At 44.8% G+C, this 16,179-nt stretch overlaps 1 protein-coding gene across 4 annotated transcripts in view; it reads right to left on the bottom strand.

The window, feature by feature from the left end:
• The window catches only part of RBM25 (RNA binding motif protein 25), a 1,759,384-nt gene that overhangs the window by 840,043 nt on the left and 903,162 nt on the right, over positions 1-16,179 (bottom strand). For all 4 annotated transcript variants that reach the window (XM_044074670.1, XM_044074671.1, XM_044074673.1 and 1 more), the window contains exon 6: positions 15,644-15,804. In XM_044074670.1, the coding sequence (XP_043930605.1) occupies positions 15,644-15,804 (161 nt within the window). The remainder of the gene's footprint in view (positions 1-15,643; positions 15,805-16,179) is intronic.

Below are 16,179 nucleotides of genomic sequence, written 5' to 3'. Positions count from 1 at the left end.
TTTGATTGATATGTAGGTGAATTTGTCCTGGGCTCCATTTGCCTTGAATGCATTTGCCTGCCATGTGAGCCCCTCATACACAGTCTGATGTGTCTGTTGTCAGAGTTTGGACAGCGGGGGTTGTGAGAAAGGGAGTCCCTTGTTGTGGTTGCAAGCTTCTGTCCACCAAAGGAACTCTGTCCTTAGGTAAGGAATGATAGGAATCACTGCTTCAAGGTCCTGGGAATGCTGACACCAGAGACTTTTTAAGTATCACTGGAGTTTCTTCATACGCAGTCTTGCATATGGAATCAGTGGAATAAATGAGGCCATGAACTCTAGGGCTTGCAGTATTTTTCTTGCAGATAGCTGGGTTTGGGTGGCCAGTAGTTTGAAATAAATTGTCAAATAAACCTGCTTTTCTGAAGTGAGGAATGCCATCTGGGTAGTTGTGCTCAAGCTTGATCCCAGGAATACAATCTTTTGACTGGGTACCAGATGTGATTTCTTTTCGTTGATGGTATACCCCAGAGAAGTTGGGAGTCTCTCTACAAATGTCAGGTGCTGAAGTAGCAATTCCTGACTGTCTGCCTGAATCAGGCAATCGTCCAAGTAAGGGTAAAATTTGAATATTTCTCTGCCTGTAAGCACTGGCTGGAGTCAGGCACTTTGGCAATACCCTGGGAGCAGTAGATAAGCCAAAGGGAAGTGCAGAGAACTGATAGCGCATACAGCCTGCCCTGAAATGTAGATATTTCCTGCAATATTCCCTTATGGGGATGTGCAGATAAGCTTCTTTTAAGTATAGGGTGACTAGCCAAGAGTCCTTGTCTAATATATGAAGGAGCTGCTGGAGTGTAAGCATTTTAATTTTTGTACAACCAGGAAGGTGTTTAGGGTTGACAGATCCAGAATAGGGTGCCAAGAGTTCTCTTTCCTGGGCACCAGGAACAGCCTGGACTAGAAACCCTGTCCCCTTTGCTCTGTTGGCACAGGTTGAATAGCCCTGATACTGAGAAGAGGAAGCACTTACTTTTGGGCCTCTGTCCACTGGTTTGGAGAAAGGTCTGGCAATCCTCATGGGATTGGCAGAGAGTGGAAATAGAATCTGTATCCCTGGGATACAATGTTTATGTTCCATCAGTCCTGGGTAATATACTCTCAGTTTTTTGCATGAAGGGTGATTTTTTCCTCCTAGGGGTGCAAGTACTTTGGTATGGCTGGGAAGGGTTAAGGACAAGCAATTGTGAACTTTTTCCATAGGGGGTGACTTACCACTCCCAGTTTTTGAGGAGGGAGCACTCCATTGTTTAGATCAGTGCATATCCTGAGGCTGTAGTTTTTGTGGTCTGTTGCCCCCGGGTTTGGACTAAGAAGGTTTGGAAGGGACTGGAAAGGACCAATTTTTTGAAAGCCAATGCCTACTGAATCGAGGCAGCTGTACCTGTAAGAAATCTTTAACAGTTTGCATGGATTTAGCTTTTTCTTTCATCTTTTTAAGAACAACTTCTGCTTTCGAGCCAAACAAACATTCTTGGTTTAATGGAGCATCATATAATTTTGCCTTGACATGGTCTGGCAAGATTTGTTCCTTCATCCAAACATGCCTTCTCAGAACAGACCCAGTGACAGCAGCCCTGCAAGATGCTTCTAAGGCATCAAAACCACACTGCAAAGCATGTTTACCAACTTGGTTTGCAGAATGCAATAAGTCTTGTAAGTCCTAATTTTCTGCGCAGTCAGGAATAAATAGAAATTTTTTTTAATTAGATCAGTAATATAAAAGAAACTACGAATAACAAATCCCAGCTGGTAGATACACAGGAAATCCAAAGTGGAAAAGCAGACAACCGACTCCACGGCAGTATAAAATCACAAATATTTTATTCCAAATATAGTACAAAACACACAAAATGGATTGTTATTCGTAGATCAATAATATGCTACTGGTACTTCAACATGTGAAACTAGCAATTTAAAGCTCTGATGGCAAGAGTTGAAGAGGTATATACCTTCATACCAATCTGTCTAAAGCCCTAGAATACCTGTCCGAAGGGGTAAGGTTTTTGTCTGTAGAAGCCTTAATACCTTTAGCTCCCTGGGAAATGGTCTCTGGATCCGCAGTGGGATTGGGGGGGGGGGGGCTGTGGAAATTGACTCCTCTGCATCGGAGTCCTCATAGGTAGACAATGGTATGTCCTAGTAATCACAGGGGTCAGAGTCATCAGACTCATGGTCTAAAGAATCAGAAGGAAAATCAGTGCTTTTGTCTTTTAGAGGGGGAAGGCTGGCTTCCCTTAACTGAAGTAATTAGGTCTTCAGCCATTCAAAGCATTTGTTTCTGTGGCATGGGAGCTTGAGAATGTGCTTTAGCCGTCGGTTTCCTAGGCGTAATGCAAACTCTGAGCCTGAGAAATTTGGTAGATTTAGTCAATAACGAAGTAGTTGGTTTAATACGAACATCGGAAGGTCTGAATACACCATCAGAAGCTGGTGCCTGCACAGCAGCTCCGGACCCGTCCAAGGTAGAGACATCCGCAGGTTCCATAGTCGAAGAAGCATCTCACGACATACCAGAATCCAAAAGGGTCTCAGTAGAGGCCTGCAAATCTGTAGAAGCGGGTAAGAGGGGTTGCGAAAGCGCCTCACTGAGTACTGGCGGAATGGCGACTAGGTTAACGGAAGCGTCATCGGTAGTCGGATGGCTTACCGACACCATTTTGGAATATGGAGAACGAGAGCGAATTCCAGGTGGCAGCTTCCAGGATGTCCCTGGTGGGAACTCTTCTGTGGAATGCTGTGGAAGTGGGAGGTGCCCTAGTGGAATGGGTTCAAATAGACTTGGGGGTTCCCATGCAATCTGTAGCAGAAATGGATACAGTATGATATCCATTTGGAAATGGTTTGTTTGGAAATGGGCTTCCCCTCTGCCCCTAGGGCACAGCTGACAAGTTGTTGGTCGGTTTTCCTGAAGGGTTTGGTACAGTCCAGACAGCATCTGAGCCATCTGTGCATGTCTAACGAGTGCAGAATTCTTTCCCCCTTGTTTTGAGGGTTAGGAAAGAAGGTGGGTAGATGTACAACCTGGATGAGAGTTAAATAAGATACCACCTTGGGCATAAAGGAGGAATTAATCCACAGGGAGACCCTGCCTGCCTGGAAGATGATGAAAGGCACAGTGGCCATCAGTGCCTGAAGTTCTGAAACCTTTCTGGCTGAGGTGACAGCTAGGAGAAAAGCAGTCTTCCAGGAGAGGTATCCTAGTTCTGCTGAAGCAGCAGGTTCGAAGGGTGGTAAGTTTAGTTTTTCCAAAACATAATTCAGGTCCCAGGCTGGAGTAGGAGGGCCTTCTGGGAGGTCTGATATTAGAAGCCCCTCTGAGGAATTGTTTAATCAAAAGATGGGAGAAGGTACAGTTGTGTACACTTACCATAAATGTAGATGTTTGAGTGTATTCACTGTTGCAGTCATTAAATTTGGGTTATCTGCCTACAGGGAGCCCTCAGCTGGCCTGAATATCTAAGTCTTGGATTCTTGCGTCTGATGCCGTCCCTTCTTCCATGACGTCAGGTCTTCAGGGGGTATAAAACATGCAGCCGACGCCATTACATCAGTTTTTCTTGCCCCAGATGTCAGCTGCCCCCATAATGCAAAGCAATTATATGTTAGGTTACACCTCCAACAAAAAGCAAACACAACAGAAAGCTGAAATACACTAAACAACAAGAAAAATATAACAAGAGAAGTCAGGGGGATGGAGGGAGGGTAACCACGACTGCAAAAGTGAATACACTACAACATCTACATTTATGCTAAGTGTACACAACTGTACTATGTTCTTTGTGTTTCACTGTTGCAGTCATTACATTTGGGTTGATTCCCAAAGCTAAGGAAGGGAAGAGGAAGTTAGAGAGCATTAGGACCAGCTATTAAGCCCTGCAAAAAGTACAGTTTTGTACCTACCATAAAATGATGCCCAAGAGATCCACATTGCTGCAGTCCTTACACTTGGGTAGTCCTCTGTGGGTCGGTCCAATATCAAAGTTAAGTATTAGGCTGGGGTCAGGGTCAAGGCGCTTAAGACTGACATCAGGGGGTACATGGTACAAAACGACATGACGGCGTCATAGCTCCTTTCTTTGCCCAGTCCCAAGACCCCCCTAAACAGAAAGGTCAAAACCAAAAGACAGCAAACAAAAACCCCACCCTGCAACTAATCATATGTACAATATAATATATCCACAATCGGCAGTAGCTGCAGGCTCAAAGGTTGTAGTGAGTTTCTCCAACAACAAAGGTGAGATCCCAAGCGGGAGTGGAGCTTCTCACATTAAGTATATTATATTCTTTGCCCTGAAATTATGAAACAAAGGGATGAGAAACAATGGTCTGCAGTTGCAAAACCAGCTCTGGATTTAGAAAAAAAAGGCATGTGGTAATGTTTGGTGAAGGTATGTACAGAGCTCCAGGTTAACAGCTTCTAGGATTGTCCCTGGTAGGGACGCCTCTGAGAAAGGCTGTAGAGGTAGATGCAGCCCTGGTGGAATGTGATCTTATCCCCTGTGGGGTAGGCATTCCATGGTGCTTAAAGCAGAAATGGATACAATGGGCTATCCACTTAGAAATAGTTTGAGTGAAATGGCCTTCCCCTCTGCCCCTGCAGCAAAGCCAACTAGCAGCTGTTCAGATTTTCTGAGAGGCTTAGTCCTGTCCAAATAAAATCTAAGTCGCCTGTGTACGTCCAAAGAGTGCAGTATTTGTTCTCCTTTGTTATGTGGATTTGGGAAATAAGTAGGCAAATGAAAGGACTGATCAAGGGCCACACTAGACACCACCTTGGGCATAAAGGAATGATTGGTCCTGAAGGACACCCTGCCTGCATGGAAGATGATGAATGGCTCCATTGCCATGAGGGACTGTAATTCAGGCACTCTTATTGCTGAAGTGATGGCTAGAAGGAAGGCTGTTTTCCAAGAAAGGAACTTCAGGTCTGCAGTTGCAGCTGGCTCAAAAGGAGGTAGAGTGAGCTTTTCCAATACAATGTTAAGGTCCCAGGCTGGAGTAGGGGCTCTCCTGGGTGGTCTTAAATTTTTGGCCCTTCTGTGGAATTGCTTTAGCAGGGAGTTGGAGAAGAGGGGTGGTTCAGTATTATAATGAGATGAAATGGCAGAGGCGTGAATTTTAATTGACGAGAAGGAAAGGCCCTTGTGGAGCACATCTGTTAAGTACTGAAGAATATGCGGTAAAGCTGGGCACTGTTGTGCCCATCCATTGAGTCTGGCTCCAGAACCAGTATCTTTTCCACTTCTCAGCATAGGATTATCTAGTACTAGGCCTCCTTGCCTCCACAAAATGACATTGAGCACCTGCTTACTGAGAGATGTTATTGGAGAGCTCAAGGAATTAGCCAGGCTGCAAGGTTCAGGGTTTGAAGCTGAGTGTGCAGAATCTGGCCCTCCTGCTGGGACAGCAGGGAAGGTGCCTGATGCAGGTGCCATGGTTCCAGCAGTGACATACTATGCAAGAAGGGGTACCAGTGCTGGCGTGGCCAGTCTTATGCAAACAGTATTCTCCTTGGTCTGTCTGTTTGATCTTTAGCAGAACTTTCGAGAGGACAGACAGAGGGAGAAAGGCATAAACTAAGAGTCTTTCCCAGGTGAAGGAAAGGGGAGGGCTTCCACTTTTCAAGCTTGACTGTAGAAGTCCTTGTGCAGAATTTGTCCAATTGGTCGTTCTGAGGGGAGGCAAATAGGTCTATCTCTGGACTCCCCCATTTGTTTCTCAAAAGGTTGAATATCCTTGGTTCCAGTTTCCACTCATGTGGATCCATGAGACTGCTGCTTAGGTCGTCAGCAAGTGAATTCAGCTTGCCTGGCAGGAACTGAGCTTGTAGGTGCACTTGGTTGTTCAAGGGTGTGTTCCAGAAAGCCATGTCTAGTCTGCAGAGAGAGTACGAGTGGGTTCCCCCCTGCTTGTTTATGTACCACATAACAGTGGTGTTGTCTGTCTTTACCAATAATTGTCCTGGAAGAATGTGGTCCTTGAAGACTGTCAGGGAATTCTATACAGCTAACATTTCTTTTTGATTGATATGCAGGTACATCTGACTCTGGTTCCATCTGCCCTGAATGCACTGCCCTGCCAAGTGAGACCACCATGCATAGTCTGATGCGTCTGCTGTTAGGGTTTAGGCGGCAGGGGGTAGAGTGAATGGGAGCCCCTTGTTGTGGTAGCAGGCCTCTGCCCACCAAAGGAACTCTGTCTTTATGCAAGGAATGATATGAATCATTGATTCCAGGTCCTGAGAATGTTGACACCATAGGCTTTTTAGATACCATTGTAGTTTCCTCGTATGCAGTCTTGCATATGGAATTAGTAGAATGCAAGAGACCATGAACCACAGGGCTTGCAGGATTCTCCTTGCAGATAGCTGGGTCTTTGTGGCCAGTAGTCTGAAGGAGGCCGTCAAGTAAACTTGTTTCTCTGGCGTGAGGTAAGCCATCTGGGAAGTTGTGTTCAAGCTTGCTCCCAGGAATACAATTTGTTGGCAGGGTACTATATGAGATTTATTTTCGTTTATGGTGTCCCTCAGTGAGGTTAGAGGTTTCTTTACAAATGCCAGATGTTTTAGTAGCATGTCCTGACTTTCTGCCTGAATTAGACAATCGTCCAGGTATGGGTATATTTGAATATTTCTTTGCCTGCAGAATGCAATGACTGGAGCTAGACACTTTGTGAATACCCTGGGCGCAGTAGATAAGCCAAAGGGAAGTGCAGAGAACTGATAGTGCATGGAGCCTGCTCTGAAGTGTAGGTATTTCCTGCAAGATTCCCTTACTGGAATGTGCAGGTACGCTTCTGTTAAGGCTAAGGTTGCCAACCAGGCATCTTTGCCTAGCATTTTTCCATAGGGGAGTGTCTTACTACTTCCAGCTTTGGAAGTGGGGAGCCCCCCCACTGCTTAGGCCTGTGAGTACCTTGGGACTGTAGCCTAGGTGGTCTGCTGTTCCTGGGTTTGGACTGAAAAGGCCTGGAAGAGACAGGAAATGACCAATTCCATGAAGGCCAATGCCTGCTAAATCTGGGAGGCTGTACTTGCAGGAAATCTTTAACAGTTTGCATAGATTTAGCTTTTTTCTCCATCTTTTTAAGGACTTCTTCTACTTAGTTGCCAAACAGGCGGGTCTTGGTTTAAGGGAGCATCCAGTAATTTAGCTTTAACATGATCTGGCAAATTTTGCTCCTTAAGACAAGCATGCCTTCTAAGTACAGACCCAGTGACAGCAGCCCTGCAAGTTGCATCTGAAGAGTGAAAACCACATTGCAAAGTATGTTTACCAACTTGTTCAGCGGAATGCATTAAATCCTGTAATTCTTTATTTTCAGCACAGTCAGGAATCAACATAATTTTCTGTTTAAGAAGTCCTATAAGATGCTGCTGATACTTTAACATATGAAACTGGCAGTTTAAGGCCATAATGGCTAAAGTAGCAGAAGTTTATACTTTCTTACCCCATCTGTCCAAGGCCCTGGAATCTCTATCAGAGGGGGTAGGATTTTTGGCAGAATTTGCCTTAATGCCTTTAGGTCCTTGGGAAATGGTTTCTGGGTCTGCAGTAGGATTCTTGAAGAGGAACTTGTGAGAATCAGGTACTCTGTAATACCTGTCAGGCTTCCTGGGAGCTGGGGATGAAGTGTCTGGGGCCAGGCTAGATTCCAAAAAGGTATTATCTACAATGTCCAGGACAGGAGGGATAGCTAAAGGCCTGTGTTGAGGGAGGGGTAAGAATTCCCTAAGCCTCTTTTTTGAGTCAAGAGTAATCCTGGCTTTTCCAGCGGAAATGCTCCCTAAGAGTGGGCAAGGTTTCACCAAAAGAAAAATCTTCTGGAGAGGAAGCAGAGGGAATGGAATCATCTGCATCAGAATCCTCGTAGGTAGATGAGGGCAAATCCTGGTAATCAGAAGAAACAGAAATTTCAGAATCCTGATCAGAAGAATCGAAAGGAAAATCAGTTCTAGGTCTCAGAGGGAGAAGGCTGGCTTCCCATAATTAAAGTAATAAAAGTCTTCAGCCATTCTTATCATTTGTTTTTTAGGCATATGGGCCTGACCATGCGGTTTGGACATCAGTTTTCTAGGCGTGGGTCGAGTTTTAGGCCTTGAAGAAGAAGAAGACGGTTTTGGTTTGAAATGCAAGTCAGTAGGCCTGAATACACCCTCAGAAGCCGGTGCCTGCACAGCGGCTCCGGACTCATCCAAGGTAGAGACATCCGCAGGTACCATAGTCAAAGAAGCATCTCGCGGCATACAGGACTCTGAATGGGTCTCAGTAGGGGCCTGCAAATCTGAAGTAGCGGGTATCAGGGGCTGTGAAAGCGCCTCACTGAGTACTGGTGAACTGGCGACTAGCTTAACGGAACCATCGTCGGCAGCTTTGGACCTATGCAGTCTGTCTCTGTCTTTATCGTTGTTTTTTCGGAATGTCGGTAGTCAGATGGCTTACCGAAGCCATTTCTGGACAGTTAAACCGAATACCAAAATAATTTGCTGCAAAAAGAAACTGACGACGAATAGTCCAGGGGCTGAATAAGGCTCAAAAACCGACAGAAAGGGACGTTGTGGTCTGGGCCTAAACAAGGAATGCAGTACGAATGAAAATCTTTATGAGGTATTTGCTTTCCATAGGTAATACAATTGTTAACTTTTACGGACATAGGTTAAGAACAACAAAAAGGATCCCCAATGGGGTACTTAGCTTTTTTGAAGACTTCGGTTCTGAAACTCGAAAACAAAAATTTCAGGAGTTGGCTGACAGGCACTTGTGAACTGCTTCTGCTTTGTGCACCATGCGGCAAGAAAGACTGATGTAATGGCGTCGGCTGCATGTTTTATACCCCTAATGTCATGGAAGAAGAGACAGCATCCGACGCATGAATCCAGGACTTTGATATTCAGGCCGGCTGAGGGCTACCTGCAGGCAGTTAACCCAAATGCAATGACTGCAACAGTGAAACATGAAGAACATCAGGGGCTGTTCTGTATTAAAATGAGCTGAAATGGCTGAGGCCTGGATTTTAATAGAGGAGAAGGAAAGGACACTATTAAGTACCTCCATCAGGTAGTCCAGGATAAGAGGGATGGAAGGTTGTCCGGTATTGCTCCCCCCTGGACTGGCTCCAGCAGCAGAATCTTTTACATTTTCCTGCGCAAGATTTTCTGGTGCTGGGCCTTCTGGCCTCTGTGATTATGTCTAGGAACGGTTTGCTTAACAGGGGTCCCTTGTTTGCCTTTAGAGTATTAGCCATGCTGATAGTTTGACAGTCTGCAAGTCTGAGTGCAGCACCCCCACCCCCACCTGTGTCAAGAGATTTGAGATGAGGGGAAGCTGCCTGGGAGGCTGTAAGGTCAGGCTGCGCAGTAATGGGTACCAATGTTGCCTGGGCTAATCTGGAGCAATGAGGATGGCCTTTGGTCTCCCCTCCCTTATTTTGAAAAGTACCTTGGGAATATGAAGCAGAGGAGGGAATATGTACATAAAGAGGTTGTTCCAGGAGAAGGTCAAGGCATCCACCTTCCACACTAGGTGGTGAGACTCCCTGGTATAGAATTATTTCAGCTGATGGTTGAGATGGAAAGCAAAGAGATCCACCTCCAGAGTCCCCCACGTCTGAGTGATCTGTAAAAAGATTTTTCTGTGGAGCTGCCATTCGTAGGGGTCCAGTAAGTTTCTGCTTAAGTGGTCTACCAGGGTGTTATGGATCCTGGTGGGTATTGGGCTATTATGTGTAATTCCATGGAAGAGGCTGTCAGCCAGAGGTTCATGGCTAGCCTGCACAGAGGGTAAGATTGGGTCCCTCCTTGTTTGTTGATGTACCACATTACTGTGGTGTTGTCTGTTTTGATAAGGATAACCCCTGGCCTGAGAGGGGGTTTGAAGGATGTTAGAGCCTTTTGTACTGCCATCATTTCCTTCTGGTTGATGTGTAAGGAAAGGTGCTGGGCATTCTAAAGACCTTGGGTGCACCAGCCTTCTAGATGAGCGCCCCAAGGAATGTCTGAGGCGTCAGTGGTAATGGTCTGCCTGGTTGGGTGGAAGCTGAAGGGAAAGACCCTTGTTCTGGGCACAGGTCCCTGCCCACCAAAGAAACTTGGCCCTTATGCATGGGATCAGAGGCAGAGAGGTCTCTAGAGGTGGAGAGTGCTGACACCAAAGGTTCTTTATGTACCACTGAAATTTTCTCATATGAAGCCTGGCCAGAGGAATTAGGAGGATGCGAGATGGGGTGTACTCCAAGGCTTGCAGGAACTTCCTTGCAGTGAGGTGACTTCTGGAAGCCAGCTGGGTAAAACAGAGAGGCAGGAAGCTCTGCTGTTCTGGGGATAGGAAGGCCATTTGGGATGCTGTATCCAGCAGTGCTCCCAAGAAAATGATCTTCCTGGAGGGTGTTTGCTTCGATGTCTTCTCGTTGATGGTGTACCCCAAGGAGGTTAGGAGGGTTTTGACAAAGAGGAGATCCTTGAGGAGCTTTTCTTTGCAATCTGCCTGAATGAGGCAGTCGGCCAGATAAGGGTAAATCTGTAATTTTTTCTGTCTGCAAAAGGCTATGACTGAGTCTAAGCATTTGGTGAATACCCTGAGAGCAGTAGATAAGCCAAAGGATAGCGCAGAGAACTGAAAGTGTTGTGAGGTTGCTCTGAAGCAAAGGAATTTCCTGCAGGATTCCCTTATGGGAATGTGGAGGTAGGCATCTTTTAGATCTAAGGTAAATAACCAGGTATTTTTTGTCAGCATAGGCAGCAGCTGCTGCAAAGTTAGCATTATGAATTTGGGGACCAGCAGGGAGGTGTTCAGAATGGACAGAGCAAGGATGGGGCGCCAAGTGCCCTATTCTCTGGGAACAAAGAATTGTCTGGAAAAAAAAGCCTTTGCCTGTTTGATCTAAGGGACAGGTTCTACTGACCCTTGGGAGAGGAGAATTTGGACTTGCTTCAATGCCTCTGCCCACTGACTTGGAGGCAAGCCGGGGTACCCTCTTGCAATTGTGAGCTCATTGAAGGAGAATTTCTATACCTGAAAAATAATCTTTAAGACCCGTTGGTCCTTTGTTACAGAAAGCCAATTTTCTTTGCAGAGGGAGAGCCTTCCTCCTAGGTTTGGTGAGTGAAAAGAGGGCAGAGGGGGATGAGGGAGTTGAGAGATTTGCCATATAGGGTTGGCTTAGAACTCCCTGCCTTTGGAGCAGAAGTGGTCCACTGTTTGGTTCTCTGCTGTCCCTGTGATAGGAGTCTGGGTGGTCTGTCCCTGTGGGGCTTACCTTGCCCCTTTCTGCTAAGTGCAGGAAAGAACCAGTGCTTTGAGGAAAAATTCTTGCTAAACCTAGGAGGTTGTACCTGAAATAAATATTTTACTGTTTGGACAGACTTTGCTTGGTCTTCCAACTTTTTAATCACCTCTCCTGCTTTTACCCCAAACAAGCAGTCCTTACCCAAGGGTTCATCAAGGAATTTAGATCTGACATGATCAGGGAGAATTTGTTCCTTCAACCATGTACGTCTCCTAATGACAGATCCTGAAACTGCTGCCCAGCTTGAGGTTTCTAGGGTGTCATATTCACAGTGTAATGAGTGTTTGGCCACTTGACAAGTAGAATGCAATAAAGCTGCTAACTCTTTCGAATTGGCACAGTCAGAAAAGGTTGAAATCTTTTGTTTTAATAGTTCCAAAGTGTGCTGTTGATATTTTAAAATGTGGAACTGACAGTTGAGTGCTCTGATAGCTAAAGTTGCAGAGGTGTATACTTTTTTACCCCATCTGTCTAGAGCTCTGGAGTTCTTGTCAGAAGGAATAAGATTCTTTGCAGAACTAGCCTTAGCACCTTTGGGCCCCTGTGTAATGACCTGCGGGTCTGCAGAAGGACTTCTGTACAGGTATTTGTCAGAATCTGGTACTGTGTAATACCAGTCAGGTTTTCTGGAAGCAGGTCAGAGGGCGTCAGGAGCTAAGCTGGATTCATGGAAGATATCATCCACCACCTCTAAGGTTGGAGGGATGACCAAGGGACTGTGCTGTGGCAGGTCTAGAAACTCTCTTAGTCTTTTCTTAGACTAAGAGAAGTCCTGGGATTCTCAGTGGAAATGTTCCGTGAGGGTGTGAAGGGTTCCCCCAAAGGAGGTCTTCTGGTGGGGAGGCAGAAGGAATGGATTCCTCTGCATCTGAATCCTCAAAAGCAGTCAGAGGATGATATTCCTCTTCAAAAGCTGAATAATAAGACTCCTCAGAATTCTGTTCTGTCAGTATTTCAGGAGAAAGGCCTTTTCCTTTTAGAAGTTCTCGCCTGACTACCCCTGATAAAGGTGATAAGATCCTCCTCCATTTTAAGCATTTGATAAGTAAAACGGTGGCTAAAGGTAGTTTTCCTAGGAGTAGCCTTACTTCTAGGCCTAAGAGTATCCATCAGTCTGAGAGAAACGGTAGTCAGATGAGAAGACGTTTTTTATCTAGATTCGGTAGTGTGAAAAACCACCTCGGCTTGCATGCGTCGTGGCTCCCGACCCAACAAAGCCAGACACTGCCAAAGGCTCGGAAGACTAAGAAGATTTCTGTGGCATACCGGACTTCAAAAGGGTCTCAGTAGAGGCCTGCGAAGGTATCGAATCGGGCATTAGGAGCTGCGAAGGAGCCTCACTGAATTCCGGAGAACTGACGACCTCCTTGGTGGTACAGACGTCGGAAGGCTTAGCCCTGTGTGATATTTATCCTTACTTTTTTTCAGAATGTTTACGGATTGTTGGCTGACAAACGCCATTTTGGAATGCAAAGACGGAAGACGAAAATACCTGGCTACAATAAGAGCTCTACAACAAATGGTACTCGTGTTAAATAGGGCAAAGAACCGGCAACGGGGAACGTCGTGGTCTGGGCCTAAACAAGTGAAGCAGTATGAATGGAAGTCTCAGTGTGGGATTTGCTTTCCAAAGACGAGACAACTGTTAACTTTTTCAGACATGGGTTAGTGCAAGAAAAAAGGATTCCCAACACGTAACTTAGCTTTAGAAGTTTTCAGCTGTAATTCAAACTCTGGTAGCGACCGACCGGCACACTTGCGAACTGCTTCTTCTACGGGCTCCACGGCAAAAAAGACTGGTGTAATGGCGTCGGCTGCCTTCCTTTATAGCACTGACGACCTGACGTCAGTCAGCAAGCAACAGCAGCAGACGCAGAAAAACATTGACTCTCGTATTCTGGACAGCCGAGGAATACCACAGCAGGAATAACCCATAGTTGATGACTGCAACAGTGAAACACAAAGAACATCAGGGAGCTATGGGTATAAGGAGCAGAGTTTGTGGAATAAAGAAAACGAGTGTGTCGGCATGGATCTGATAATCCACAGGGTGAGATGGGCATAAAATAAATCGGATCCAGATATAGTAGCCCATGAAAGAAAAGACAAAAGTGGAACCGATCAATGAAATTACTACACTCGGTGATAACAGTGTACACACACTGTTATCACTGAACACACACAAAGACTGTCATAAAACACCAATATCTGCAAGCAAAAATGAGAGCAATGTGGAAGAATGACACCCGGACAGTTCCAGTAGTAGAAGCAAAAGATCTAATAAAAAATTTAAAATAGTATTTAAATATGCTTCTAATACATGCACCTCTGTATGAACCACAGAAGGAAGCAATTGTGGGAACACTGCAGGTGCTGAAAAGAGCAGTCTTGGTTAACATCAAAAAGGTACAACACTAATTTCAGGAACTCTAATTATACCTCCACTTTTGAATTGGGTCAATTCCCGTCATGGTATTAGAAACTCAAAAAACTTGGGAGAAATTAAAACAATAACTTGGCAGAAGGTACCATTGGAATTGTAGCCACTATGTACCCTAGGGCTCTTACAATCTCTCTTGCGGAGGTCACAGATAGGGAAAGCAAGAAACAGAATTAATTAGACAGAGAGAGAACTTTCTCCTGAAGGACAAAGGTTGTTACTGATGCAGTATTCAGACCTTGTGAGTTGAGAGTGAATACCAGTATTTTCAGTAGCGATACAGTGACGCGGAGATGTGACACTAGAGTTTCCTGGGACGAAGCCTGAATTAGAAGGTCATCCAGGTACAGAAAATTTGGATCTCCTGGGTTCTGCAAATGGCAACAGCCAGAGCTAGGCATTTTGTGAAGACTCTGGGTGATGAAAGTAATCCAAGGGGTAAAGCAGAGAACAGCAACGGAGGTGCTCAAAAGAACCAAAAACTAACAAAATCCACTGCTGCTTTCATCTGGTGGATTTTGTTGGTAAAGCAGAGAACTCAAAGTGCAATGAAGAAACAGAAAGCTGGAGAAATTTCCTACAGGCAAGGTGTATATGGATGTGCAGTTATGCACCATTCAGGTATAAAGAGACTAAAAGACCGAAGAATGATTAAAAAAAGTGAGGTCCGCACAGAGAGAATCTTGAAAGATGGCACTTCTCAAAATATACTGAGGTAAAACAAATCCAGAACGAGTCTCCACGTCCTTGGTTTCCCTGGGATCAGAAGAGTCTTGAGTAGGAACATTTTACCTGGCCCAGGGGAAGAACAGATTCTACAGTACCCTAGGAAAGAAGGTCCTAAAGCAAGTGTGTGCGCGGGGGGAAGAATGCCTCTGATGAGGAGAGCTCTTTCCAAGTGCTTCTGTAACTATTTTGTATGATGGATAAGGTCCATTTGTCTGTTGTAATGCAGTCCCAGACAGGGAGAGAGACTGATTCTTTGGGATAAAGGGGCCTATGGACCAAGGTGGGAGTGAGGAGAGAGAAAACAGACAACAGCGTGTTTTCTGCAAATATGGCTTTCCCAGGCTTAGATTCCCACTTCAGTTTCTCCCACTATCTTTTCTTTGTTTTATTTTTTGCCATTTTGAGCAGGCTTTTGATCTTTACAGGTAAAGTAGAAGGTTTGGAAGGATAAGTCTTTGGTATTGTAGGCACCGGTGTAATAATAATCTGCTTGAAATCTTACATAATTACACCCCTTTATCTTAACAGTTCTGCAGAGTTTTAACAGCAGCAGTTCCAAACAAAAAATCCCTAAGCAGAAGGAAGTCAAAAGAAAGTCCACTATCTTGGCCTTCACAACTTTAGGGAGGAAATGAAGACAAGTCCAAGCATACATGTGGATGACTGAACTGGTGGCTGCAGCCCTGGAGGAAGCCTCTGCAGCATCACAGCTGCATTTAATGGAATATCTGGCAAACTGAGTGGCATTGCTGAGCACAGACATATCCTAGCCTTTAGGTTCAAAATTCATTATAGTCTGAATATTCAGGATTCCTAGAATAGATAATACATATTTGAGGCAAATATCTTACCAATGACCCACCAACCATCCAGGAACTTTCAGAATTACTGGTTTACACTGCAGCTTTGCATATCTTAGCATATGTTTCTGCTTTAATAAAATTAAACTTCATTACTACAACAGAAATTGTTATTACTCACAAAACGCTCAAATTTAAAAGTTCTGGAGTAGTCTACTACACAGATTTTGACATACTTTAATTTTAACCACGAACAGCTAGTTTGTCAACCAATTACTGGTAGCAGGATCCAAGTGGACACAGTCCCTAAAAATATAATTCTTTTGAACTTCTAGATTATAATACATACCCCATTTGCAGCCTTCTTCTTTGCCTTCCACTCATCCAACTGTGCCTTGGTCTTTGCATCCACTTTAACAAGCAGCTTTTTATCTCCAACTTGAAGGTCATGAAGCAGACGCAGTGCTCTCAGTGTAGATTCTGGTTCCCTATACTCACAGAATCCAAATGCTGCAATATTAAACACACAGAAATGTTAGCAACTTTTCCTAAATCTAACACTCAAACTGAAGTTATTACCTTTTTCTTAGTATGTGTGTGTGCCTGCAAGTGTGTGCATAAACGAGTATTCATGAACACTAACTATGAATGTTATGCACTTACAATGACAACAGACTATAGAGTTTATCAACTATCAGCAAAGAACAGTTGTGTACACTTACCATAAATGTAGATATTTGAGTGTATTCACTGTTGCAGTAATCACATTTGGGTAATCTGCTTGGAGTAGCCCTCAGTCGGCTTGATTAGCAAAGTCTTGCGTTGCTGTCCCTTCTTCCATGACGTCAGGTAGTCAGGGGTATAAAACATGCAGCCGACGCCATT

This window comes from Protopterus annectens, chromosome 6.part0 (genome assembly GCF_019279795.1).
Source record: "Protopterus annectens isolate FY-2018-M chromosome 6.part0, PAN1.0, whole genome shotgun sequence".
NCBI classification, from domain to species: Eukaryota; Metazoa; Chordata; order Ceratodontiformes; family Protopteridae; genus Protopterus; species Protopterus annectens.
Note: the sequence above shows the minus strand (reverse complement) of the source record. Positions and strands in the feature narration are given on the sequence as shown.